This window comes from Rhinatrema bivittatum, chromosome 6, assembly GCF_901001135.1.
Source record: "Rhinatrema bivittatum chromosome 6, aRhiBiv1.1, whole genome shotgun sequence".
NCBI lineage: Eukaryota > Metazoa > Chordata > Amphibia > Gymnophiona > Rhinatrematidae > Rhinatrema > Rhinatrema bivittatum.
In genome coordinates, this window is record NC_042620.1 from 218,022,936 (window position 1) to 218,050,819 (window position 27,884).

General features: G+C 44.6%; 1 protein-coding gene across 8 annotated transcripts in view; it reads right to left on the reverse strand.

Moving 5' to 3' along the window:
* The window catches only part of RPS6KA6 (ribosomal protein S6 kinase A6), a 353,752-nt gene that overhangs the window by 19,651 nt on the left and 306,217 nt on the right, over positions 1–27,884 (reverse strand). For all 8 annotated transcript variants that reach the window (XM_029606558.1, XM_029606562.1, XM_029606561.1 and 5 more), the window contains 2 exons: positions 12,441–12,517; positions 7,058–7,175 (listed from right to left, as the gene is read on the reverse strand). In XM_029606558.1, the coding sequence (XP_029462418.1) occupies positions 7,058–7,175; positions 12,441–12,517 (195 nt within the window). The remainder of the gene's footprint in view (positions 1–7,057; positions 7,176–12,440; positions 12,518–27,884) is intronic.

Sequence of the window (27,884 nt, forward strand, 5' to 3'; positions counted from 1 at the left end):
TTGGTTCCATAGCATGAGAATGCGGCTACCTGTACCTTGATGGAGTTGAGAGACAATCCCTTCTGTAGTCCGTTCTGCAGGAATTCCAGACTCGCAGGAATTTTGACTGAGCGTGGAACGATGTCGCGGTCCTCGCACCAGGCTTCGAATACTCTCCAAATCCTTATGTATGTTAGGGATGTGGAGAACTTGCGTGCTCGGAGTAGGGTGTCAATTACTGCCCCAAGTATCCGCTCTTCCTCAGGCGAGTCCTCTCAATGGCCAGATCGTAAGAGAGAATCGAACTGGATCTTCGTGGAGGATAGGTCCTTGTTGGAGCAGGTCTCTGTGTGGAGGTAGCGAGAGGGGGCTCCCTGTCAGCAGTCTTCGCATGTCTGCGTACCACGGTCTTCTTGGCCAGTCCGGAGCCACTAAAAGTACTGGTCCCTTGTGGTGTTCTATCTTGTGGATGATTGTGCCCAATAGGGGCCATGGCGGGAAGGCGTATAACAGAGTCTCCTGTGGCCAGGTCTGTACCAGGGTATTGAATCCCTCTGACTGGGGTTCCCACTTGCGGCTGAAGAAGCTGGGCACTTGGGCGTTGGACTGGTTTGCCAGGAGGTTCCTCCCTGACGGTTGATATAGGCCACTGTTGTGGCGTTGTCAGACATTACTCTGACCGATTTGTCTCGGAGTCTGTGACCGAACCGTAGGCAGGCTAGTCTGACTGCCCAGGCTTCTAGGTGATTGATGTTCCACCCCGACTCTTCTTTGTTCCATTGCCCTTGGACAGTTAGCTCCTGGCAGTGTGCTCCCCATCCTCGTAGGCTGGCGTCCGTGGTGAGCAGGATCCAGGTTGGTGAGGATAGTCTCGTTCCCTGGCTCAGATGGCCTTCTTGTAGCCACCATCGTAGTTGGGGCCGGACTTTGTCTGGGAGCTGAAGGCGTACGGAGTAGTTCTGGGACATTGGATTCCATCGTGATAGTAGTGAGCGCTGTAGGGGTCTCATGTGTGCTCTTCCCATGGCACTACTTCCAGTGTGGATGCCATGAGGCCGAGGACTTGTAGGTAAGTCCCATGCTGTGAGGCGAAGCTCGCTCAACAGGGTCATCAGTTTTGATATCCTTGTCGGTGTCAGGATGACCTTGTCTTGTTTGGTGTCGAACCGGACTCCCGTGTATTCTAGAGATTGGGAGGGTTGCAGACAGCTCTTGTTTGTGTTGACCACCCACCTGAGGCTCTCCAGTAGAGTTTTGACTCTGTTGGTCGCCTGGTGGTTTTCCTCTGGGGACTTCGCCCTGATCAGCTAATCATCTAGATAAGGGTGTAAGAGGATTCATTCCTTCCTCAGTGTTGCTGCCACCACCAATATGATCTTGGTGAATGTCCGGGGTGCTGTGGCTAACCCGAATGGTAGTGCCCGGAACTGGTAGTGACGGTCCAGGATCGAGAAGCGTGGAAAACGCTGATGCTCTTGATGGATCGGAATGTGTAGGTAGGCTTCCAAAAGATCCAGGGATCTAAGGAATTCTCCCGGTTGTATCGCCCTTATTAACGAGCATAGGGTTTCCATGTGGAAGCAAGGAATCTTCAGGTGACGGTTGACCGACTTAGGTCCAGGATGGGCCTGAACGTTCCTTCTTTCTTGGGAATGATAAAATAGATGGAATAATGTCCAGTATTTATTTGTTGTGGAGGCACTGGTGTTATAGCCTCTAGGGCCAGCAATCTGGTCAGTGTAGCTTCCACTGCCATCCTCTTGGAAGGGTTGTGGCAGGGGGATTCCACAAACTTGTCCAGAGGGAGGCGGCAGAAATCCAGGAAATATCCCTCTCGAATGATGGATAGGACCCACTTGTCTGGAGTTATCTCGACCTATCTTTGGTAGAATAGGGCAAGTCTTCCCCCTTTGGATGGGTCGGCTGATTTTCATTGTGGGGTGCGGCTGGGGCCTGGACCCGAGCTGGCTCCCCTTTTGTTGTGTTTGTTCCGAAAGGACTGGCTCCTGCCTGCGGGGCGAGCCGCTTGATATGTGCTTCTGTATGGGTTGAAGTGCTGTGATTCTCTGCCCCTGGAAGTCCGGGGGAAGGTCGCTGGTTTCTCTTAATTCCTGTCCTCCGGTAGCCGCGGCAGTGGGGATTCGCCCCATTTGTTGGCTAGTTTCTCTAGCTTGCTTCCGAATAGGAGGGTTCCCTTGAAGGGCATCCTTGTGAGTCTCGTTTTGGAAGATGCATCGGCTGACCAGCTTCGGAACCAGAGTTGTCTTCTAGCTGCCTCGGCTGATGACACTCCTCTAGCTGCGGTGCACACCAGATCAGAAGCGGCATCCATAAGGAATGATACTGCTGGTTCCAGGGCTTCCCCAGGAGTGTTGTTCCTGGTCTGTGATAAGCAGGCGCATGTCACCACGGCACAGCAGGCCGCGATCTGTAAAGACATAGTGGAGACATCAAAGGACTGTTTGAGGATGGATTCCAGACGTCTGTCTTGAGCATATTTGAGTGCTGCTCCTCTCTCCACTGAGATAGTCGTGCGCTTCGAAACCGCGCAGACCATGGCATCCATTTTCGGACATGCCAGGTCTTTGGCAGCTGGGTCCAGAGGGTAATGGCTGCCAGAGCACGCCCCCCTTTGAATGTAGTCTCTGGGGCATCCCATTCCAGGTCAATTAATTGCTGGAAGGCTTGCAATAGTGGGAAATGACGGGAGGTCTGACGGAGTCCCTCTAGTAGGGGATTCATCTTAGGTTCCCCCCAAGGCACTTGCGCCCGGCATAGCCAGCTCTTTCAAGCTGTGTGTGACCAGGTCTGGAAGCTCGTCCTTGGTGAAGAAGCGCCTCATGGTTCAGTGGGGCTCTGTCCCAAGAGGGAGTTCCCCTTCCTCCAGGGGTTCTGATTCCTCATCTGAGTTGTCCGTGAATCCGAAGGTGGGGCTTCTGGGCGGTGGAATCAACATCCCGGGACCCTCTATGCCCAGGGAAGTAAGGTCCTCTGGTGGAGGTTGTGGCCATATTATCAGAGGCTCCGGTTGCATGTGGACGAAGGTATGCAGGTCTTTGAAGAATTCCACCCAGGAGATAGATGCTGGGTCTAAATTAAGAGGCACTGTGTCCCTGGGGAGCCCCGTTTGAGGGAGGGTCCTGCTGGGAGACGCTAGGTCCGGCGTACTGATTGAGGAGCTGGAACCCGGCACCGGCTGGGGAGGGCCATGGGCTGGATCCCCCAGGGCCTCTTCGCACTGTATATACAGGGCGGTGGCCTCCTCATGCTGTGCAGCTGTAATGTGGCATGCTGGGCAGAGACCCTGAGCCTTGAGCTTCTTTTCCAGTGATGCCATGGCTTTGTGCACGTAAAATACAGTTATGCTCTCGGGTGCGTCGAAGTTGTGCGCGTAGGATTGGTATGCGCTCAGGGAGGTGTGCGCGCTGTTGTGCGCCCAGATTGAAGGTAAGCACCCAGCACAGTAAGTGCGTGGCTGTGCGTGTCGCTTGCGCGCATGGTACTTGGGCATGCGATGTTGTGCGCACAAGGTATTTGTGCACACGGCTTGCCTCTGTGCGCACGCGTCGGAACGGCGGACAGGGCGGCGAACAGATTAAAATGGTGACAGCGACCATGCGGATAATATGGCAACCACCTTGGAGGGTCTCCATGTGGGAGAACCCTCGGATCTGACCGGGGTCTAGCCCTGCTAGGGCAGATCAACCCGGTGGCACTGGTCCCAGCTGGCGACCTGTGCAACTCCTCGAGCTTCGGAGACCAGAGACTTTTAAATAGATTTCTACCTTACCTTGTCTCGGCGCTTCCCGGTCTCGTTCCAGGCGGTCTCCAGCTGCAGGGGGAGAGGGAAAATACCTTCACCGCCGCGCTCGAAGTGGCACCCGCTGCCTCTCAGTCTCACCCAATGTCGGGGGCTAGGTCCCTGCCAAGGGTCGGCCGCCGGACCGAGGCTTACCTCCGAGGGATCGCGGAAATCACCTCGGGAATTCTCAACTGGGGGAGGGACCCAATGGGCATCACCGCAGGAGAGCGGGGCTCATCTGTAGAGGCAAGATTTCTTGTTTTGGGTTTTCTTTGTAAATGTACTCTAACACTTTGCTAGCGTGCATAGAGTCCCGAACTGCTATGGAGACGGAAAATTCTGAAGAGCTGCACTTCCTGCAGGGGTATATGTACTAGTGCTGACATCAGATTGAAATCTGATCCGTCTCCAACTGTTATCAGGAGTACACTATACCCATTGGTTCTGAGTCCATCTGCTACACGCTAGGAAATGGAGCTTTTTGGCCAAAATTTAAAACACTATGAGTCGTGCAAACCTAACACTGCCCATCCCTCCTCAAACGCAATCCCAATAGTAAAGTTTAGGGGTGGCAGCATCATATTGTGGGGATTCTCTCTCTCAGCAGGGACTGGGCACCTTGTTAAAATTGAAGGATGGATGGATGGTGCAACATATAGGGAGATGCTGCAAGACAACCTGCTTCAGTCTGCTAAAAACAAACTTGATCCCAAGCACAAGGCCAAAGCAACACAGGAGTGGTTGAACAACAAAATGATGAATGTTCTACAATGGCCCATTCATAGTGCAGATCTCAATTCAACTGAAATCTGTGGCACTATTGGAAAACTGCAGTCTATAAGCATCATCCAACCAACCTGAACAACCTGGAACAAATCTGCCAGGAAGAATGGGAAAAAAAAAAATCACTTCCAAACAGTGTGGAAAGTTGGTAGAAACTTATCCCAACAGACTTAAAGCTGTTATTGCAGCAAATGGTGGTTCTACCAAGTACTAGTCTGAAGGTGTTGAAAGCTTATGCAAGCAGCATTTTTCAGTTTTTAATTTTATTTTACAAAAAACGCAGAGAAATAATGAATTGTGACTTTGAAATTTTACTTTAAGAGCATACTGGTAAGTAACAAACATACTGTCTGGCACAATCTGGGTAAGTGATATTTGTAATCCACACAAATCAACTGACTTTTTAGGTGGTCAAATACTTTTGAAGCCACTGTATCTGTTAAGTAGGACATTATCGAGCAACATAAGACTGGATAACTTTAAACCTAACCAACCATATTCAAAAGCTGGCCGGTTACATTTATTCATTTATTTATTTATTTATATAAATTTCTTTTCTATCCATTTACCAAATTCTGTTTTGGGCAGATTATGACAACATAATATTTAATGTTATCTGTCAAAGGTGTATTCTCATTGATGTATTTTATGCCGTATTTAAATTTTGTAATATTTTATCCTGTGTGTAAACTGATGTGATTGATCCAGAACATCGGTATATAAAACCAAATAAATAGCTGGATAACTTTAAACAGGGATATTCATTCCATTAACCTGCCTGCTGAATACTGGCCTCCATAACACTGATTATCCAAAGCAGCAGTTTTATCGATGGGCTGCTTTTGAAATGCAAAATTCATAGAGACCTTAAAACCAAAAGTGTATAGGATATAAACGAGAAAAAAAAGGAACAAGACTATTCCTTTTTTTCTCACCTGTGGCTAACGCTTGACTGACTTCCGTTTTGTTTTATAGGATATAAATAATTCTGCTCATCCACTACTTTGCTTTAAACAGATGCATATGGCATTTTTTTAAACTCTATGCCTTGATGCAAGGTCTGCAGAATCTTTTGTGTAATGCCACATTAAGAGAGCACAATTTTCACACATCCAATTTACCCATCTAAATGGTTTTGAAAGTTTCCCTCAAAAAACAAACTGCTTGGGAGGCACTGCACAATGTTTATTTAAAGAGAAAGGAAACAATAAATAGTGATATTATCAGGACTAAACAATTCAGAAATGTTTTTTTTCATTGGGCAATAACAGTATTTGCAGTGTACTTATATTTACATTGCTGACAAATTACTACAACTACCTTTTTGTTTATATTTCAGAAACTTTGACTTTATGCAAAATGATCTATGTCCCATTTTTATATTTTATTCAAACTATTTGTGCTATACAGAAATATCACAATAATCTGTATAAACACATTTTAGGAAGAGATTGGAAGGGGTCTAATGCACATACTATCTGGTTTTTGTTCAGTCTTTATACCTTCTTAGAACTAAAGTCTGAAACCTTAGCTGCAGAAAGATTGAAGTCAAAAGCATCATTAAAATGGAATGTGTATAAATTATATATATATTTCTACAAATTATTCACTATTTGAACTTGTTTCTTGTGCTGATAATAGCCTGTAAACATACTGTTCAGTCACAATACAAAACTAAACAAATAATCACGCCGATGCAATACAGTGCACTCAGCTGAGCGCACTGGTTAACCTGTGGTTGGACGCGCGTCCAGAACCCCTTATAAGGGGATTAGTGTGTCCAACCCCCCACAAAGCTAATAGTGCTGATCACATAAAATGCATGTTGATGAGGCTATTAGCTATTCTTCCCCAATGCAAAAAAAAAGTGCGCCTGACATGCACATTTTTACCCTCAGATATTAACGCTTATCGGAAGCAAGCATTCATTTTTGAGCAACCCAAAAAGTGTTCAGTGAAGTAGAAAATTCTGCTTTTCTATACTTCCTCTGACTTAATATCGTGGCGATATTAAGTCGGAGGAGCAAAAAGGAGAACCTTTAAAAATTTGAAAAAGAAGTTGCCGTGGTCAGGTTAGGAAAAGGGACCCTCAATTAACGAGCGTGCAGTTTCTAAACCTGTGGCTGTGCACAGGTTAGGAAAACCGACGCTCAAAATTGAGCATCCATTTTCCTAATCCGCTGACAGCCACCTCTCCTGAGTGCCTGCTGCCGTGGAAGCGCTAGGGGCACACAATTTCCCCTAGTGCCTCCTTTTTACCACAGCAGCTGATTTAAATATTAAATCGGGCACCCCGGAGAGGTTGATTGGCACACGTGAAAGTGTAGCTGTATACTAAATATTGATAGAGTTAATACATATACAAATACCTACAGTACCTGAAAGTAATTTGCTTTGAAGTGCCAGAAAAAGCAGAATATACTTTTTTTTAAAAAAAGTGACATGAAGGGTACTTTACACATAAAATTGAACGGTGAGAAAACATATTTACACCTTTGCTGCATCTGAAACAGTGTCCCAGTTCCCGCCACTCAAAGAAAAGTTTCCACTGCCTATTCGGAGCAGGATTTCTTCGGGAGTATCATTGGGTCCATTAGCAAAAGGAGTATAGCTAGTAAAAATAAAAATACATACAGAAAAATACACGGTTTAGGAGAGATCAACTTTCTAGGATTACATTGCAAAAAGAGAATCAAACTTCATTTTTTGTGATTCAAAAATCAGATTTCTATTTGCTATGTAACATCTGTTCTCCTGTCATCATTTAATGACAGGAAAATAACAGCAAAATGAGGCAGAGAAGTCCCTGGAAGAGGGGAATTAAAGACAGTGGTTCAAAAAATGGGGTGGAGCAAAAAAGTCATGAGAGACTGAAAAGAAAGGCAAAAAAAGTCAGAAGGAGAAAAGGACAAAGCACAGAAAGCAAATTTGCTGATCTGTAAACAGGTTTCTCCATAGACAGCAGGAAGGATAAGCCATAATGTGGAGTAATATCTAACGGTGCCGAGACAAACCCAGCTTTCAGAGCTTAGTAAATCTGAGCATGTGCCAGAGTTCCTATGCATGCATGCTGCCTCGTGAGCTCCTCAGTCTCTTCCATAGCTTAAGCTTTAACGAGGTGGTCAATGCTCCAGGGAAGCAGGTGGGTATCGAGTATGGCTGATTCATCCTGCTCTCTACAGAGAACCCCATTTACAGGTAAGAAAACTTGCTTTCACTGACAACATAAATCAGCCATAAGGCATAAATCAACCATAACACATGGGGGAGCCCCAAACAGAGTTGCACTGAAGAGCAACTAGACAACCTGACCCCACCAGGTGTAAACTGGACTACTGGATAAATAGGTTGCCCAGAATTGAATGTCTAAAATTACTGACTCTCTATGACAAGTTGTCCAGACAGTAGTGGGACGTGAAGGCGCTAACAGACAAGCAAGTAACAGCTTGACATATGAATTTAATGGATGTGGCCTGGCGATGAACCACTAAAGTCGCTATGATGAGTCTTGACAGACTTCGGAATCTGTAAGCCAGCCAGCAAAAAAAACAAGGAGCTATACAATCCACTAGCCAATTAGACAGTTTGTTTGGCAGCTACTCTTTCCAATCTATTGAGATGAAAGGACACAAACAGTTGAGAAGATGGACAGTGAGGTTCAGTCCTCTTTAGGTAATACACCACGGCTCTCTTACAGTCCAAAGAGTGAAAAGCCAGTTTTCTTTTATGCGCCAGCAGTTTGGAAAGAAAGAGGGCAGCATGATAGCTTGGTTAAGGTAAAAAGCCGACATCACTTTTGGTAGGAATTTAGGGTGAGTATGCAGAACATCACTCATGAAAAACTTCAGGCACAGTGAATATGAAACCAGTCTATAATTCATTCACTCTCTTTGCTGACATGACGGCAACAAGAGAACACTTTCTAGGTGAGGAACTTTAATTTCACTGTCTTGAGAGATTTGAAAGGAGGTTTCATGAGTTAAGCCAGAACTACAATAAGGTCCCAAGTTATTTAGGTTTGCTGACTAGAGCATTTAAAATTGAAGTTCATGAATGATTTGTAGTATTCCAAGGATGAATACAGACTGAAGCTCCTTTCACCTGTTGGTAATACACCTCAATGATGCCAAGTTGAATCTTTATTAAAGAGGTGCTTAGGCCTGAGGAAGAATACCTACTGAAGCAAGTCCCATAGGGAACAGGAGAAAGCATACAGTTAGCAGGTTCCATACCATGTTAAAAACTTCTTCCATTTGAAACAGTATGACTTTCTGGTTGAAGTCTTTCTAGCTGAAATCAGTAATTCCTCAATCTCCTTCGGAAGAAACAAGGAGACGACTACTGTATGTTCAACATCCATGCCATGAGGGCTAGCAATAGCAGGTTTGGATGGCAGAGCTTGCTGTCCCTCCCTGCAAGATCTGTCGGAGATACCCCCAATGGAATCTGAGATTGAACTGATAGACAGATGAGATCTGGACGCTCAACTTGTCCTGAAAATCCTTCTGGACAATCCTGGCAATGAGAAGAATTGGCAGACATGCACAGAATAAACTGGTGCACCAGTCTAGCACAAAAGCAATGGAAGCTTATCTGCAGCTGCTGGAATGCATGGAGCAGAACGTCTTGACCTTCCTGTTGACTACTGAGATGAACAGATCATTGCTGGAATTTACCAGTAAGTTATCACATTACTAGCGACCCCTTGATCCAAGAGCTACTCATGTGATCACAGCACTCTGCTGAGAAACTCAATTGACAAATTCTGGATTCTTGATAGGTCGCTTGGAGATGGGCATTGTGATTACTCTTCCATACAGATCTGCTGAGCAGCAGATCTGTACGGAATAAATAGCTCGGTGTCAAGTGGATTGTCTGCACCATGAACAACGATGGCATCTGTGCACGGAAGACTTCTTATCTCAATGTCAATTATGGGCCTGCTCTGGCAGAGGTCAACGCCAACAGCACTGGCTTCTTTGGTGCTGAGACAGCATTGGAGGATCCCTCATGTTGCTCTGGTGTTCTTCTGGGCATCTCATCCTGCACCTCATGCAACTCTTGACCTCTGATGGATTCTAAACCTGGCTCCATGGTGGGTTAGAAAGTGCATGAAAAGCGTGGTAGCTTCAGGCTCTTAGCCAACAGTGCATACCACAGGACATCTAAAAAGCAGAAAAACCGGTCAAGCAGGTAAAAACAGGGAGATACTACAGGAGGAAGAGGGAGAGAAGGAAAAAAAATCACAGGAGCCTTCGGTCTTTCTTTAGGCAGGTCGGCAACTATTCAACTGAAAACCACGATTTATTGCAATGTCCAAGTCACCCCTTAAAGCACATCAGACGCAATGACCAGTAATATATTTTCAAATGCAGGAGAGCCATACCTCACTGAGTTTTGGGAATCCACAGATGATTAAGCTTGATTCTAGCATGTTTATTATGCCCAATAAATTTAGCCATGACATTGTGCAAATCTTCAAATTATTAGAAAGAACATCTACAATAATAAGTCATTCACCATTAGTACTCCACGACAACTCAATGATTAAATTTGCAGACAAGGCACGAGACTTAGGTATAATTGACCCCAAATTAAGCCTTAAAAAACACATTTCAAATAAAGTAAGAGAAGGATGCGCAAAGTTAATGACATTAAGGAGACTAAAACCACTTTTACTACAAAATGATTTCAGAACAGTTCTTCAATCATTAATTTTCTCTAGCACTGACTATTGCAATGCGTTATTACTTGGTCTACCTGCATCTAACTATCCGGCCACTACAGCTTCTACAAAATGTCACAGCAAGAATACTATTAGGGGTTAAAAAAAAGAGAGCACATAACTCCTATCTTTATTGCCCTCCATTGGCTCCCGACTGAATCACGTATTCAATTTAAAGTATTGTGCATGTTACACAAAGTAATATATAGAGACCAAAATGACTGGCTAAAAGCTGCCATACGACTATACCCCACAGAGAAATCTTAGATCAGCAAATAAGGGCCTCCTATCCCATCTGTAAGCTCGGCAAGGTTAAGTCAAGTGCGAGAGAGAGCCATTTCACTAACAGGTCCGAAACTGTGGATCGAGCTACCCTTCAAATTAAGAATGCAATCTGATTTTAAGGTTTTTAAAAGAAACTTGAAAACCTGGCTGTTTAGCAGAGCTTATAATTGAGCTGTTTGAGACCTGTCTGTAAACTCTTATTTCTTTTATCTTGTTTTATGTTGTTTTTATCTCTATTTTACTTGTTTTATATTTTATTATGACCTTTATTTTCATTATTTTACATGATATGCTTAAAAATTTTGTATCTTAATTTCTTAATTATCCTATATTTTACTATAACTATGTATTGATTTTCTTAATTATGTAAACCGTTGTGATGGTATAACTGAATGATGGTATAGAAAACTTGTTAAATAAATAAATACATCTATTTCTTTAGAACTGAAAAGCTCTGTTGCAGGGCTGCTGACAAAGTGGCATGAGAAAAAGATGCAACATGGAAGATAAAACTAGGCCAAGGAAAAACAAGGCCAACAGAAAGACTGGAAACATGACTATAAGGTAGCTCAGATAAAGGATGAAGGGCTAAGAGCTGGGTCTATATTGGTGCCAAATGACATCAACCATGCATTATGGCTGATTCATGCCTATTTGTCGGGGGTAATTATAAAGAATAAAAATAGCAAAAACAGGAATTGGAAGATTAAAAATGAATGAAAAAAATAATGAAAAGGGCAGAGATGAAGACAGTTTAGATAGATAAAAAGGAACAATGGCAGATGCACATAAAGGCTTGAAACAAATATTTTGTTAGTTTAAATCTGCTGCAGAATTTTAACTCACTGCTACACAACATTCTTCTTGTATAGCAGTCACTGCAAAACAAAAACATCCTAGCAAGATATTTCCTGTGTATTGGATACCTATGACTTTTGGGAGTCACTCCTCTCTAAATTATCATACATTTTGCAATGGCTTAAGCAGCAATAGTTTTGAGAGAGTTTCAAAATATCATCCTCACCCATAACATTTCCTGGGTTTCTTCCTTTGGTTTCTCTCTCCAAATTTTGTCATTTTAGATTATTTTCCTTTTTCTGTTCGGTCCTACTAAAATCTCAAGCTGCTACACTTGTATTTTTTAAATTTTAGCCCAGTAAATTCTAATGTCTAGACTTCACAGCTTATATTTACTGTTTAACCAAGACAATTCAATTCATATTTTAAAAAGAAATGGTATGGCTACCATAGGAAAAATTTAACAAGAATGCTGGAGACCCTATTTAAATTTGTAACCTCTAAAATTAATCCTAAACCAGAAGGGGTGCCTTACTGTTTAGAAGAATGGACTGGGAATCAGGAGATCCAGGTTTAAATCCTGCTTCTGCCACTAGTACTTGATAAGACTTCAGCTATTCAGATTGTAAGCTTTCTACATAAAGGATATATTGAAGCTAGATATTATAGAAATGCCAAAATAATTATTATATTTCTTCTGTTTCTGAGAAACAGAAGAATGATTAAATTGGCTGGATTATTTAGCCAGACAGGAAGAAGTTAACTAAGCCTCATTAAATTCAGACAAAATTAAGTACTATTGTTTATTGTTCACCTTCTTAACCAGGCATGTTACAGAATGGTATTACAGTATGCTAAAACTGTAAAATGGCTATTCTTTTTATTTTCTCCTATAACCAAAATAGTATTTTGTCCAAAGACAAAAATAAAAAATACCATCCTGTACAGTGAGACTAATCATGCATCTAAGAATGGTCCATTATATAACTTAGATCTGAATAACTTTCAAGAGCTAATGAACTAAAAACACACAGATGTTACATGATGAATATGAAAAACATATTTTACCCAGCTAGCATCGTATATAAGAGGACACCCAAGCTCCATATATCACAAGCTGCATCATATCCTTGTCTCATGAGAACCTACAAAGCAAAGATATGCTGTTAGAGGTAATCAAAATTTTACCAAACTGGCATTTTTCCTTCTCTGATTTAGAGTAAGCAAAAACACATTGGGGCAGATTTTCAAAGGGTTACGCAAGAGGCATAACTTCCAAAACAAAGGTACGGGGTTTTTTTTTCCGGGCTGGGGGATGGGACAGGTAAGGGAAGGTGTGGGGGGGGGACGAAGAAAGCCAACTGGTTTCCCCGAGGGCTCGGCTCGCAAGGTGCACTAGTGTGCACCCCCTTGCACACGTCTACCCCTGATGGTATAACATGCGCGCGGCTGCGCGCGCATGTTATAAAATTGGGTGTACATTTTAAAATCTGCCCCATTGTTTATTGACATTAGGGAAGGTAACTTTATAACTGTGCAGGTAGGGTTAAATTCTGTGTGTACTAGTTACATGCAAATTTATCCCACATTTTCAAAAGGATCTCATGTGTATAAGTTTACTTTGAAAATATCTGCATAAACACAAATTCATCCAAAATTGTGCTGCTATCTACAACCCCCGACCCTCCTGACCCCCCCCCCCAAGACCTGCCAAAAGTCCCTGGTGGCCCCTGTGTCATAGTAAGGGCAAAAGGCCATCGGCACCATTTTGATTACTGGCAGCCGACGGCCCAAGTGCAGGAGATCGCTCCCAGACCCCCGCTGGACCACCAGGGACTTTTGGCAAGTCTTGGGGGGGGGGGGTCAAGAGGGTGGGGGGATGGAGTTAATTAAATTTAAAGGGTTGGGATGGGGGGGGGGGGTTTGGGGGGGGAGGGTTCCCACAGAAAGAGAATGATAAAAGTTTTCTGATCTGGTGAGTGGACCGAAATGGTCCTCCCCAGACCCGAAAATGAAATGGGGACAAAAAAATGTTATGCACTCCCCTAATTTGCTCCATAAGACGCACAGTCGCCCAGGAACAGAGCAGGTTTAACACACCATTTTTTTTTTTTTAATTTTCCCCCTCTGAATCCTAGGTGCGTCTTATGGAGCGAAAAATACGGTAAGTGTTTTGTGGAATTTGGTGAGAGTTGACCACCAAAATTGTCTCAAACCCAAAAATTATTGAAAATTCCGGGAACAAGCAGAAAAAAAGCTGTTACCCCGCTCGTTTTAAAGGCTACAGTGGGCACACCAACTTTTAATTATGTCATTTAATTCTGTTTTGAATACTGATTAATATGGTATATTGCATATTTCTCTCAGATTTGTGGTTGCTACTGCAATGAGGGAGGCCATGGTTATGCAACACTCAGTACATGTGGAACTGGGTTATGTGCCTGCTTTTATGCGCCCTGAGCCATTTTCTAACAGCCATTTATGCAGATAAAATTGGGTGATTGGCTTTGAAAAAAAAAAAAAATCTGACCTTTTATGGTTAACTATATTCACAGAACCGAGATCTGTAATATTCCTGCTTTACGATAACATTAGAAAAAGCAAAATTGCTTACCTTGTAATTGGTGTTATCCCAGGGCAGCAGGATGTAGTCCTCACATATGGGTGACGTCACTGACGGAGCCCTATTGCGGGAAAAACTTCTGTTAAAGTTTCTAGAAACTTGACTGGCTGCCTGAGGCTACTGAGCATGCCTGGCATGCCATGATATTCCTTGCCACAGGGGTCTCACTTCAGTCTCTTATATAGCAATAAGCTTTAGCAAAAATAAATAAATAAGAAAAATGTGTGTCCCAACTCCGCAGGGTGGCGGGTGGGTTTCGTGAAGACTACATCCTGCTGTCCTGGGATAACACCTATTACAAGGTAAGCAATTTTGCTTTATCCCAGGACAAGCAGGATGCTAGTCCTCACATATGGGTGATTAGCAAGCTAGAGGCTGAGTCATTTTGTATTGAGACAACAGTGGAGTATTGTTGTTGAAATGAGTCAGCCGAAGATTAAAGCAGGTTGGTTGTAGAAGGAGTTGGGTTTAAACAGGAAACAAGTTTTTTTTAAGACAGATTGTCCATAGGCTGAATCTTGTCGTCCTTGTTTGTCCAAACAGTAATGAGCTGCAAAGGTGTGAAGAGAACTCCATGTTGCTGCTTTACAAATGTCAATGATTGGCACTGAACGATAGTGTGCTACTGAGGTTGACATTGCTCTTACTGAGTGTGCCTTTACTCGCCCTTGGAGAGGAAGGCCTGCTTTTTCGTAGCAAAACTGTATGCAATCTGCTAGCCAATTGGATAGAGTATGTTTACCCACTGCTTTACCAGGTTTGTTTGGATCATAAGAAACAAAGAGTTGATTGGATTTCCTGTGGACTGCAGTGCGGTTTAAATAAAATGATAGAGCACGATTACAGTCCAAGGTATGTAAGGCTGTTTCTCCTTGGTGAGAATTAGGCTTTGGAAAAAATGTGGGTAAAACTATGGATTGGTTCAAGTGGAATTCCGTAACTACTTTAGGAAGGAATTTTGGATGCGTACGGAGAACCACTCTATCATGCAGGAATTTTGTGTAGGGTTCGTACGTGACAAGTGCTTGTAACTCACTAACCATCCTAGCTGAAGTAATAGCTATGAGGAAGATAGTCTTCCATGTGAGGAATTTTAAATCACAAGAATCTATGGGTTCGAAAGGAGAACGCATGAGTCTTGTTAGTACCAAATTCAGATCCCATTCTGTGACTGGTGGTTGAATTGGTGGTTTAAGATGAGTTAAACCTCTCATAAACCTGCTGACGAGAGGTTGTGTGGATATGGATGCATCTCCAACCTTGTTATGGTAAGCTGAGATTGCACTTAAATGTACTCTTATAGATGACGTCTGGAGACCAGAGTCTGAAAGTAGGTATAAGTAGTCTAAGAGAGAGGTTGTGGGGCAGGTGAAAGGGTCTATCTTCATTTGTCTGCACCACATAGTAAATCTTTTCCATTTAGAAGAATAGTTCTTTCGTGTGGAAGGTTTATGTGAAGCCAGAAGCACTTGAGAGACATTGTTTGAAAGATTGAGTGGTTGTAAAATCAAGTTTTCAACATCCATGCTGTCAGGGATAGGGACTGAAGGTCGGAATGGCGCAACCGACCCTGATCCTGAGTTATGAGAGTGGGAGTTACTCCCAGGCGAATGGGATCCCTGACAGAGGTCTAGAAGTGTGGGAAACCAGACTTGTAGAGGCCAATATGGGGCTATGAGTATCATGGACCCCTTGTCCTGTTGTAGCTTTACCAGAGTCTTGGTTATTAGCGGTATCGGAGGATACGCGTATAGTAGGCCTGAGTTCCAAGGGCGAGCAAATGCGTCCCTGGCTGGCTCGTTTTTCTGTTTGTGTAGAAAACAGAAATCGTCCACTTTGTGATTCAGATGTGATGCAAAGAGGTCTATTGTTGGTTGTCCCCAACGGCGAAATATCCTGGTCGCTACTGAGGGATCCAGGGACCATTCGTGTGGTTGGAACTGACGACTGAGTCGGTCCGCCACTACATTGTGTATGCCTGGCAGATAAGTGGCTCGAGGAAACATTGAGTGGTTCAGGGCCCAACCCCAGATCTGTACAGCTTCTTGACAGAGGAGATACGAGCCCGTACCTCCCTGTTTGTTGATATACCACATGGCTACTGTGTTGTCTGTTTGTACGAGAACAGTCTTGTGTGAGAGGTAGTCCTTGAACACATATAGCGCATAACGTATAGCTCTAAGTTCCAGGAAGTTTATTTGAAATGTGGCTTCGAGTGTTGTCCAAGTTCCTTGGGTCTGGAGATCGTGTATGTGAGCTCCCCAGCCCAAGGTGGATGCATCTGTAGTTAAAGTTATTTGTGGGACTGGTTGCTGGAAAGGTAGGCCCTTGCGCAAACTGTCCTCGTTCACCCACCATAGTAGAGATGAACGTAGCTGGTGGGTTACTTAAATTGAAGAATGCAGTGGTTGAATGGCTTGGATCCATTGCGATCGTAAAGTCCATTGAGTTACTCTCATGGCCAGCCTTGCCAGAGGAGTGACATGGACAGTAGAGGCCATGTGGCTTAGTAGGGTTAGAAATTGATGAGCTGACGCTAGTTGTGTACAGCATATGTCCTTCGCCAGGAGGGAAAGTGTGTTTGCACGATGTTGTGGTAGGAAGGCTTTTGATAGGGTAGTGTCTAAGTCTGCACCTATGAATTGAAGTAGGTGCGACGGTGTTAGGTGGGATTTTTGATAGTTGATGAGAAATCCCGTGGAGTGAAGGAGAGCAATCGTTCGATTGAGAGAAGTTAGAGCTCCTTGTTGAGATTGACTTCTGATGAGCCAGTCGTCTAGATATGGAAATACATGGACACTTTCCTTGTGCAGGTGTCCTGCTATTACTGCCAGACATTTTGTGAACACTCTGGGTGCAGAGGCTAGTCCGAATGGCAGAACTCTGTATTGGAAATGTTGATGGCCCACCAGGAAGCGCAGATACTTGCGATGAGGAGGAAATATTGGAATGTGAGCTTAAGTGTCTTGAAGATCCAGAGAGCAAAGCCAATCCCCTTTTTGTAGAAGTGGTAGCATGGTACCTAGAGAAACCATCCTGAGCTTTTCTTTTTTTAGAAATTTGTTGAGATTCCTGAGATCTAGGATGGGTCGTAGGCCTCCGGTTTTCTTTGGAATGAGGAAGTAACGGGAGTAGAATCCTCTGCCCTGCTGAGACCGGGGCACCGGTTCTATAGCCCTCTCTTTCGGAAGGGTGGATAATTCCATTTGGAAGTGAAACAAATGAGCTTTGCTGAGATGGGAATGACGAGGTGGACAATCTGGAGGAATGGTTGTGAAATTGAGTTGATAACCTCTGTTGAGAGGACCCATTGGTCTGATGTTATGGATGTCCAAGTGCTGTAAAAATTGGACAGTCTTCCTCCCACGGGTAGTGTGGTATAGGGATTGGAATAGAGGCTTTGCTCTCTGGATGTGACCTCAAAATCCAGTTGCAGGTCCAGTTTGGGAAGGAGGTTGAGGTTTGGGTGTTCTTTGGTGCCTCTGTTGTAGTCGCTGTTGAGACCTCGGAGGCCTTGGCCTGGATGATGGAGGATAATATCTCCTTTGTCGATAAAATGGACATCTGGTGTCCCGTCTAGGAGGTCTGCGAGTAGCATGTGTATCATGCGGAAGAGAGGATAATTGCCTCAGAGTCTCCGTATGCTCGCGTAGTTGGGATACTGCATCCTGCACTTTAGTGCCAAAGAGATTATCACCCAGGCAAGGGAGTTCAACAAGTTTGTCTTGCACCTCTGGCTGTAAGTCAGATGCTTTGAGCCAAGCCCACCTCCGAGCAGTAACTCCAGAAGCAGCAATTCTTGAGGCCGTTTCTTAGGCATCATAAGCAGCTCTCACCTCGTCTTTGCCGGTATCTAAACCTTTGGTAATAATATTCTGCGCTGCTTCTTGGTACTGTGCAGGTAGGGATGGTATGAACTCTTCTATTTGCTTCCAGAGGTTTCTCTCGTGTTGTGTCATATAGAGATGGTATGCTGAAATCCTAGAAGAAAGCATGGCTCCCTGATAGATTTTTCGACCCATTTGATCGAGGAATCGATTGTCCTTCCCGGAACGAATAGAGGAATGGGTCCGAGATCGCCTGGAACACTTCTGTGCAGATTCTACAACTACCGAATGGTGGGGCAGCTGAGGTTTTTGGTAGCCTGGTGCAGACTGCACTAGGTATGTAGCATCTATTCTTTTGTTCACTGCAAGAACAGTGCATGGATGTTCCCAGATGCGTTGTTGTAACTGCAGCAGAGTTGTAACTGCAGCAGAGTTGTAACTGCAGCAGAGTTGTAACTGCAGCAGAGAGTATGTTTGGGAGGATCAAACTGGAGTATTTCTAGAGTTTGTTGTCTGTCAACGCTATCTGTCTGCAGTTTGAATGGTATAGAATCTGCCATTTCTTGGATGAAGGTAGAAAATGAAAAATCCTCTGGCGGGGATTGTTTCTTAGCTTGAGGCGGCGAGGGGGTCAGACATGAATTCCTCCGATGAGAACTCTGATGAAGTATCTGACCAAGAATCATATGCAGATGGTTGTTGAATAGGTGTAGGCTTAGGAAGCTGAGAAACACCTGAGGGTCCAGGCTGAGTATGATCAGAGAAAATATCATCTTGCTCCTCCTGCACTGGATTAGCAGGTAAGGAAGCTAATAGGTCTTCATACCTTTTGGTTAGGATGTCGTGTAGATGCGACTGTGCACCTAAAGTATCAGAAGAGGCAGATGGATGCTTTGGCATCGTATATTTCATTTTCATGGATGCCTTGAGTCTTGTTGTGGATGCCCTTTGAGAAGGGTATGAAGTAGGTGCCGTCCTGTAAACCAATTTTGGTTGTAGGGCAGACAAGGAGCCAAAGTCGATGTTTGAAGAAAAGAAAACGTCGACAATTGGTCTGGAACCGAGGGCATCGATGAAATTGTGGCCACTTTAGTCGATGGAACTTGGAGATATGATGAAGGAATCGAAGGTAGCATCTCCGTAAACATCGGTGCCTTTGGCATCGAAGATTGCATCGATGGAATCGTTGTAGCCATCGACATCGACGGTGCTGGCAGAGTTTCCGGCATCGACGTATCTGTTGGCACCGGCATCGGCGCGGTGGCCAACATCGGCGTAATGGCCGGTATCGGTGCTTCCACCGGCATCGACTGAAGAGTCAGCATTGGCGATGACGCTGGTATCTGTGCCTGAAAGGCTTCGGTGACCATCTGTTTGATTAGACTTAGTAAGTCTGGTGCCGATGGTAAAACTTGGGTAATCGATGTCGACGGCGATATCGACGGAGGAGGCACCGGAACTGATGATGCGGAAGTCAGCGGGGGATTGGACGGCTTTAGCCGCTTCGTAGTCGGTTCCTCTGGGGGAGGGAGCGACGACGACGAGGATCGATGCCGTCGGTGCTTATGCTTAGGCCTCGATTCCAACACTGACCTGGTCGATGGTACTGGTGACGGAGCATCACCAGATTCTTCTATTCTCCATTTTTTAAAGAGAATTTTCTTAGTGACCCCCGTTGGTGATGACTTTGTCGAGGTTGATGGTGAAGGCAGTGATTTAAGTTGAAAAAGCTGAAACATTTTCTCCTGTCTCAGTTTTCTGCCCTTCGGGGTCATTTCCTGACACTTATTTATTTTATTTATTTATTTATTTATTTAACGTCTCTTCTATACCGATAGCCGTTCACACATCGTATCGGTTTACATCGAACAAATAACTTTTGGGCAGGGCCCTTTCAAGTAACAGTTGAAGATAATTATTAAATGACAAAGTAACTAAAATAGGGGTATAATATGCAAATTATGCAAATATCCACTTCTCACATGAAGTAATTTCATGTTTCTCTCCAAAACAGATTACACATTCTATGTGAGGATCTGCAATAGACATGGTTCGGTTGCAAGCTGGACACTTTTTGAAACCTGAAGCCATGTCTGTGTTCAACAGCCGTCGATGAGGTGAGAGAAAGAGAAATCCTGAGAAAAGAAATTTTCAAAATTATTATTTTCTGTCACCGTCCGGTGAAGAATGAGATTTAGTGAGACCCCAATGGGGAATTTTGAGAAAAAATATGACTTTTCCAGTCAGAATTAGTGAGAGATTCTCACAGGGCTCCTGTCTCTGCGATGCTGAGTGCAGCGCGGAAAAAGAAGGACTGAAATGAGACCCCTGTGGCAAGGAATATCATGGCATGCCGGGCATGCTCAGTAGCCTCAGGCAGCCAGTCAAAAGTTTCTAGAAACTTTGACAGAAGTTTTTCCCGCAATAGGGCTCCGTCAGTGACGTCACCCATATGTGAGGACTAGCATCCTGCTTGTCCTGGGATAATGATTATTCATACTTACATAAGTATTTCAAAGTGGCATTTCAACATGGCAGAGCAGAAACTGGCTATATTAGTGCATGGCTCAGTAAGTGTATAGTGCTCCTGGAGTAGACACCAGTGGCTTTCTGTATCAGCAGGGAAGCAACTTAATAGCCCAAATGTAATATAGCAGAACCTCAGATGCAAACTTTTTTAAATGTTATTTTTATCTTCTATGGTGTCTAACTCCACAAAACAATAATATATACCCATTGAGGAGGGAGGAACATATCAGCATATCTAAATTTCTAATTTGCTATGTTGAAATACTGCTCTATGAAGACGTTTTCTGGCCTGTTGATTAATCTTCTGTTTAGGTTCTTAAAACTACTGGATGAATAGGTAGGACATAGGTGTAAACAAGGATGGGCAGCATTTGTTACTTATATTAATCTATACTCTTATTTATGTGAATTATACAATTGCAAAATGCATAATAAATGCAATTACTGAACTATCTTTATGGCTGCTGCCTAAGTCTTGGAGATACTCTTCTCATATGAATAAGTTACTTGCTGCCCATTTATTTTCTTCCATCCTTTCATTTTCACAATGGCATATTCCCAAGCATGTGTATTCCACTATCCATTTCTCATATCCCGCCCACCTATCTGAATACTGATATTTATCCATCTCAATTGAATATACTGGTTTCCTAGTGTCACATATAGGATCCTATGCACTAACACTTGCACAAAACCAATTTCAATGTGGACTTGCAAAAAAAAATTTAACAGGCTCATTAAAAAGAAGATAAGTTGCCATACTAGGTCAGACCAAGGGTCCATCAAGCTCAGCTTCCTGTTTTCAACAGTGACCAATCCAGGATACAAGAACCTGACAAGTACCCAACATTGAATAAAACATTAAAACATCAATTAAACAACAAAGCAAAAACAATTCTGCATATTTGAGGTAAAAATATCAAATGTTCATGCTATTCTTGTGCATGGGAACCCAAAAATGCATTGGCAATATACTTACTGAAGGCATCCTAAACTGAACATGCTCAATTATTTTTTGGGTTTGACTCCTGCTGCTTTCCAAGAAGTAAACAATGAAGACTGGAACATTGGAGATGATTGTCAGTGCAGAGGGAAGAAGTAGAAGACCAATTTCACCCCAGGTAAGGCAGTCAAAGCAGAAAGTTCCAGGAAAGGAGAAAACTGACAACTGTGTTTGGAACCATCTCTCATGTATGACAGTAAAGATATTCAAACATTGTGTTTGGAGACAGAAAGGACTATACAAATGGGAGATCTAGGGCGCAAGCTGGTGGCCCTCACAGGATAGCAGGATGTTAGTCCTCCCATATGGGTGACGTCACTGGCCAGAGCCCTATCACGGTAAACTTTTCTGTCAAAGTTTCTAGAAAGCTTTGACTGACACTGGCACACTGAGTGCACAGAGCATGCCCAGCATGCCATGATCCCTGTGTCCACAGGGATCTCCCTTCAGTCTTGTTTGCAGCAAAAAGTGTGAGTGAAAAATAAAATAAGAACCGTATATGGACCTAACTCCATGGGGTGGCGGGTGGGATTCGTGAGGACTAACATCCTGCTGTCCTGTGAGAACACCTGTTACATGTAAGCAACTCTGCTTTATCACAGGACAAGCAGTATGGTAGTCCTCACATATGGATAATTAGCAAGCTACAGGCTGACTCGTATTACAACAGGACAATAGCAGCAACTCGTGCGGAGGCACAATAATTGGGGTGCTATTGGCAATGATGAGGCAGCCTGAAATCACAGCAGGTGGTTATGGAAGGAGTTGGGGGATTATAGTGGAAGAAAACTTTTCAAGACAGGTTGGCCAAAGGCCTCAAGTCGCAGTCTGGGAAATATTGACAACTGGTTGTCATGTCCGTTACAGAATATGCCTTCATTCACCTCTAGAGGAGAAGGTCTGCTTTTTCATAGCAGAATTCGATAGTCTGCTAGTCATTTGGAGAGAGTTTGTGTACCCACTGGAACTCGCAGCTTGTCTTTGACAAAGAAGGAAAGAGCTGGGTGTATTTTCTATGGAGTGCAGTGCGGTCTAGATAGAATGCAAGTGCACGTTCACAGTCCAAGGTGTTGAAAAAAGACCTCTCGCCCTGGTGAGAGAGGGGCCTTGGGAAAAAGTGAGGTGAGAGGTTGCATCTACTTTAAGAAGAATATTAAGGTGAGTACAGAGGACCACTCTGTTATGTAATAACCTAGTGCGGGTGAGTATGTAAGAAGGGCTTGTAACTCACTGACCCTTTCAGCAGAAGTGATGGCTACGAGGGAAAGAATTTCCCATGTTAGAATGTTTAAGTTATATGAATGCAGAGGCTCAAACTGGGAACGTATGATTGTTGTAAGCACTACATGTAGGCCCCATTCCGTAAGCAATGATCGTAGGGAGGCTTAATCTGTAAAGGACCCATGATAAGCTGACTCAAGTGGTTGAGTCGATTATCGGGCATCCCCTAGTCCCAGGTGGTACGGTGAAATGGAACTGAGGTGTACCCATGCGGAGGATGTCTGGGGACCAGAATCTGAGAGGTATGCTAGATAGCGTAAGCGAGATGGAGTGGTGCAGAAAAAAAGGGACTAAAACCCTTTTGTGTACACTGTGTGGTAAATCTTGCCATTTCGAATAGCAAGATTTACGTATGGAAGTCAGTTGGGACACTACGAGTACCTGAGAACATCAGTGAGTCTGTGTTATGAGACTGACCTGTGAGCAGGCGAATTGGTTACTGGAGTGATAGTTTGAGAAGTATTGGGAAGCATACTTGATGAGGCCAGGACGTGATTCTGAGAACATTGAAACTTGTCCTGTTGTAGCATCACAAGAGTTTTGATTATGAGCGGAATCAGAAGAGACGCATATAGGAGGCCTTTGTTGCAGGAGCGAGCAAAGGCGTCCATGGAACGCATTTCGATACATGTGTAGGGAGTAGAATCTGTCCACTCTGTGGTTTGATTCAGACGCAGAGGTCAAAGGTTGGTTGACCTCAGCGCTAAAAGATTTTGCTCGCTACACATGGATTCAGAGACCATTCATGAGGATGGAGTCTATGGAGTCTATGGAGGTCTGCTAGTGTGTTCGGTATGCTTATTAGATAAGTGACTCGTAGATGCATGGAGTGCGCAAGGGCGTAGAGCTAGAGTTGCGCGGCCTCCTGGCAGAGCAGGTAAGAGCCTATGCATGCTTGTGTGTTGGAATACCACATTGCCACTATGCAGTCTGTTTGTTTGCACAAAGTTTTGTGAGAGGGCAGTGTTTGAAGGCATAAAGAGCATAACGCATAGCTCGAAGCTCCAGGAAGGTGATCTGAGACTCTTCATGGAATGGAATAGATGCATCTTGGGTTGAACACGACCGTGGCCAAGATCATCTGAGGATTTGGAACTGGATCAGTAATAAGGATCAGGGAAGAAAGCGGTTGAACGGCTTAGAGAAGTGATGGCCAACCTTTTGAGCTCAGTGTGTCAAAATTCATAAAACACCTGAGCATAACTCGGGTGGTGTGTCACTTCTAGAAAAATCCATAATTTTGTGATATTTGTAGCTCTAATCAATAACAAAAGTTATAATTTTAATATATGTTCTGTATTTATTAATAAAGCAAAAACAAATCATTATTTACCTTACCTGCTTAGTGATTTTTTTGTTGCTGAATTTCATTGGCTAAATCTTCAATTGAAGGTTGGTATTTCGTACACTTCAGTTGGTTTCTTTTATTGGCTCCCATTCATTTTCACACCACTCTCTCCCCATCCCCCAGGCATGCACACATTCATTCACACACACACAGACCCCCAGGCAGGCACCAATTCATTCTCACACACACATACACCACACACAGGCAGGCACCTATTCTCACACATATATCCCCAGGAAGACACCCCCTCAGGCAGGCACCCATGCATTCATACACATGCACACACTAAAGGCAGACCCCCCCCCCCCCTCTCTTTTGCCAGCAACCTCGGAACCTCTCTCATTCCTCTGCTGCCACTGTCACTGCTGCCGCGTGGCTATTGGGGAGGCGCCGATTGCTGCTACTGACACTGAAGCCCATTCTGGTGCCTCCTCTGTGCAGGCCCCGTGGGCTTCCACTTTCTCCATACTGATCTCGTACATTGTGAGATCCGCATGGAGAAAGTGCTACTCTTGCACATTACCAAAGATTACATGTGCCAATCACTAAAAAGTAATTTTTTATTTTTTTTTGCCTTTGCTGTCTGATCTTAGTTTTCTAATTGGTTGGTCACAGGCTTTTTTTTCCCACCTTCCCTTATTTATTTTGCCAATTCCTTTTATATTGTCTTTTTTTCTGTTTCTTTTCTCTCCATCTTCTTCCCTCAAACACACAGTCAGGTTCTCATTCTCACATGCATTTCTCTCTCTCACACACACAAAGGCTCTCACTGGCACATGCTCTCTCTCATACAATCATTCATACACACAGTCTCTCACTGGCACATGCTGTCTGACTCACACACACACACAGGCTCTCTCTCAAACAATCATTCATACACACAGTCTCTCACTGGTACATGCTGTCTGACTCTCACACACACAGGCTCTCTCTCACTCCCACATGCTGTCTTGCTCAAGCACAGGCTCTCACTGTCACATGCTGTCTCTCATACAATCATTCATACAAACAGGCTCTCACTGGCACATGCTCTCTCATACAATCATTCATACACACAGGCTCTCACTGGCACATGCTCTCTCATACAATCATTCATACACACAGGCTCTCACTGGCACATGCTCTCTCTCATACAATCATTCATACACACAGGCTCTCACTGGCACATGCTCTCTCTCATACAATCATTCATACACACAGGCTCTCACTGGCACATGTCTCTCTCACACACACAGAGGCTCTCACATGCTGTCTCTGCAAACATTCAGGTCCTTACTCTCACACACAATCTCTCAACTCATCTCATACATGCACACATGCACACTCTACAGACCCTCAGCTTCTCTCTCACCTCTGGGCCTCCTCTTCGCGGGTCACCGCAGGATGGGCTCTGCAGCGGCCCTGATCTTCTCGGGCCGCGGCGGCCCTGTTACCGGGCCTCTTTCTCTTCTCGGGCCCCTGCGACTTGGAATTCGCGGTGGCCCGTAAGCGCAAGTGCTGCTCCTCTTCTACACACGCTGATGCTTCTCCTCCTTCCTGCCCATGCGGCTCCAGCAATGTTTACTTCCGGGGCCGCGCATTCAGGAAGGAGGAGGAGCACTTGCACATTTAAATGCGATCTTTGTCTTCAGGCCGTGGTGACGTGAGCCTCACCATGGTCCTGCCTATCGCTGCGCCGCATTAGCCTCTCTGCGCCCGGGGGCATGGGGGGGGGGCTGGAGGGATATTAAAAAACAAGATTTAAAGAGTCAGCGCAGCCAAAAAAAAAAAAGGCTCGGCACAGCCGATAAGAAAAAAAAACAATTCCTGATAGTCCATGAAACGCTGCGCGTGTCAGCAAAAACATCTCGGTGTATCACCTCTGACACGCATGTCATAGGTTAGCCATCACTGGCTTAGAGCCCCTGAAATTTGAAAATTGACTGAGTGGTACTCATGACTAATCTGGCCATATGAGTGAAGTGGATAGTTAAAACCCCGTGGCCCAGTAGTGAAAGAATTGAAGGGCTGAGGCTATGTGGCATGCGTGCAGAGATGTGAAGAATTTAACAGGAAGTCTGCGCGGTTGTTGGGCAGGAAGTCCTTTGCGACTGTAGAGCCCAGAACCACTCGATATGGGATTTATGGTAGTGATCAGAAATCCCAGCCAAATTGAGAAAATTTATAGTGAGTCTTGGAGAAGTTAGAGCTCCTTGCTTGGATTGACTCCTATTAGGCAGTCGTCCATGCAAAGAAAAGGGTGAATGCTGTTTTGCTCCAGAGAGAAACAGCAGTCACTGCTAGGCATTTGGTGAAATACACAAGCAGTCTAATTTAGTTCGAACGGTAGAACTTGGTATTGAAAATGTTGTTGACTCACAATGAAATGTATAGAAAGACCAGAGGATAGAGGCCACCCACTTATTTTAGTAAGAGACATGATTCTGAACTGTCCTTTCTGAAGAAAATTGTTGAAAAAAAGGACTAGCGGGATTAAAATCCCCTGCCTTGTTGCGTCCGGGGAACGGTACCCTGAGCCCTGGTTTTTAGTGGGATGGCCGCTCTAATGTCTGGCAAAGTTGAAAGACTAGGAGCCTGCCCGACTGGCAGAGCTGGTGTGATCTGGATATCAGTTGGTCTCACGCAGGGCGTGAGCAGTAAAAATCCTTCCCGCATCTCTCTCTCTGCTGTGCAAGAAAAAACGTAGACAGCTGTCGTCAGGTCTCGAGGTGGGTTTGCAATTGAGGCAGTGTCTGCTGGATCTTTTGTCTAGCAGATCAGCTAGTGTATCTGGGACTTCAGGCCATAATTAGGTTCCAGAAGCAGAGTATTATCAAGTACGGAATGCCGTTGCTGGCAACGGGATGACTTCTTGAAGCAATCCCAAGTTGTTGGCAGAGAGGTTCCCTTGGTGTTGTGTCAAACATAGCTGATAATGGCAATATGTGACAAATATGGTTCTTGGAAGATAACACAACCTAGAATCTTCGGCAACCATCTGGTCCTTTTTAGTGACTAGGTCTCGATGGGATTGTTGCTGAAGCGGGATTAGAGTACTTACCGTCCTTCGTGGTGAAGGTGCAGAAGGAAGAGTCAGCGGCAATGACTTAGGCTGTCGTTTGTAGGTATCGCAACAAGGCGATGCCACCGTGGTGCGAATATCGATGGCTTCGCTGCTGGTAGATTTCGGGAGGCATCGAGGACAGCCTGAGGGACATAAACGTCCAGCTCGACTCTGTAAGCCGGTATGGGAGCACAGCTACAGAGGAGATAGGCTAGGCATTACTGGCGCTTCCATATTAATTTGTGGTGGCTCAGTACCCGGCACCGCTGTCGGTGGGGAACGCCTCGGCGCCTCGGGTACAGAGGAGCACAGGTCTCATGTAGCTGGGCCCTCTTCGCAACTGGGTCAATGGACATTGATGCCGGTACGGAATAAGTGCCGGCACCGAACATGGTTCACATCTGTGCTGGCTGTATCTCTCGGAGCTTGGCCTGGTCATTCTCCAGCACTGATGATGTGGCAGTAGCGACGTTTCCCTCGATGCTCAGCCTGGTCATTCACCAGCACCGAGTATGTGGCAGTAGCGATGTTTCCCTCTGCGCTTGGCCCGGTTATTCCCCAGCACCGAGTAAGATGCCACCGATGTCATGGATGCCTTCGGTGGCGGACTGTCACCGTGCCGGTGATGATTGCCACGGTGCTCAGTCCGGTCATTCTCCAGCGCCGAGAAAGATGCCCTCGCTGTCTCGGATGGCAATTAGTGACGGACTGTCACCGTGCCTTCATTGCTACTGGCATTGTTTGTCTCCCAAGAATTACACAGGGCTCAGGTTTAGAACCTCAAGAATGGAGCATTTTGTTTAATCGAGGGCATTGATTGAGGTATTGATGGTGGCATTGAAGGCTGCATCAGAGGCA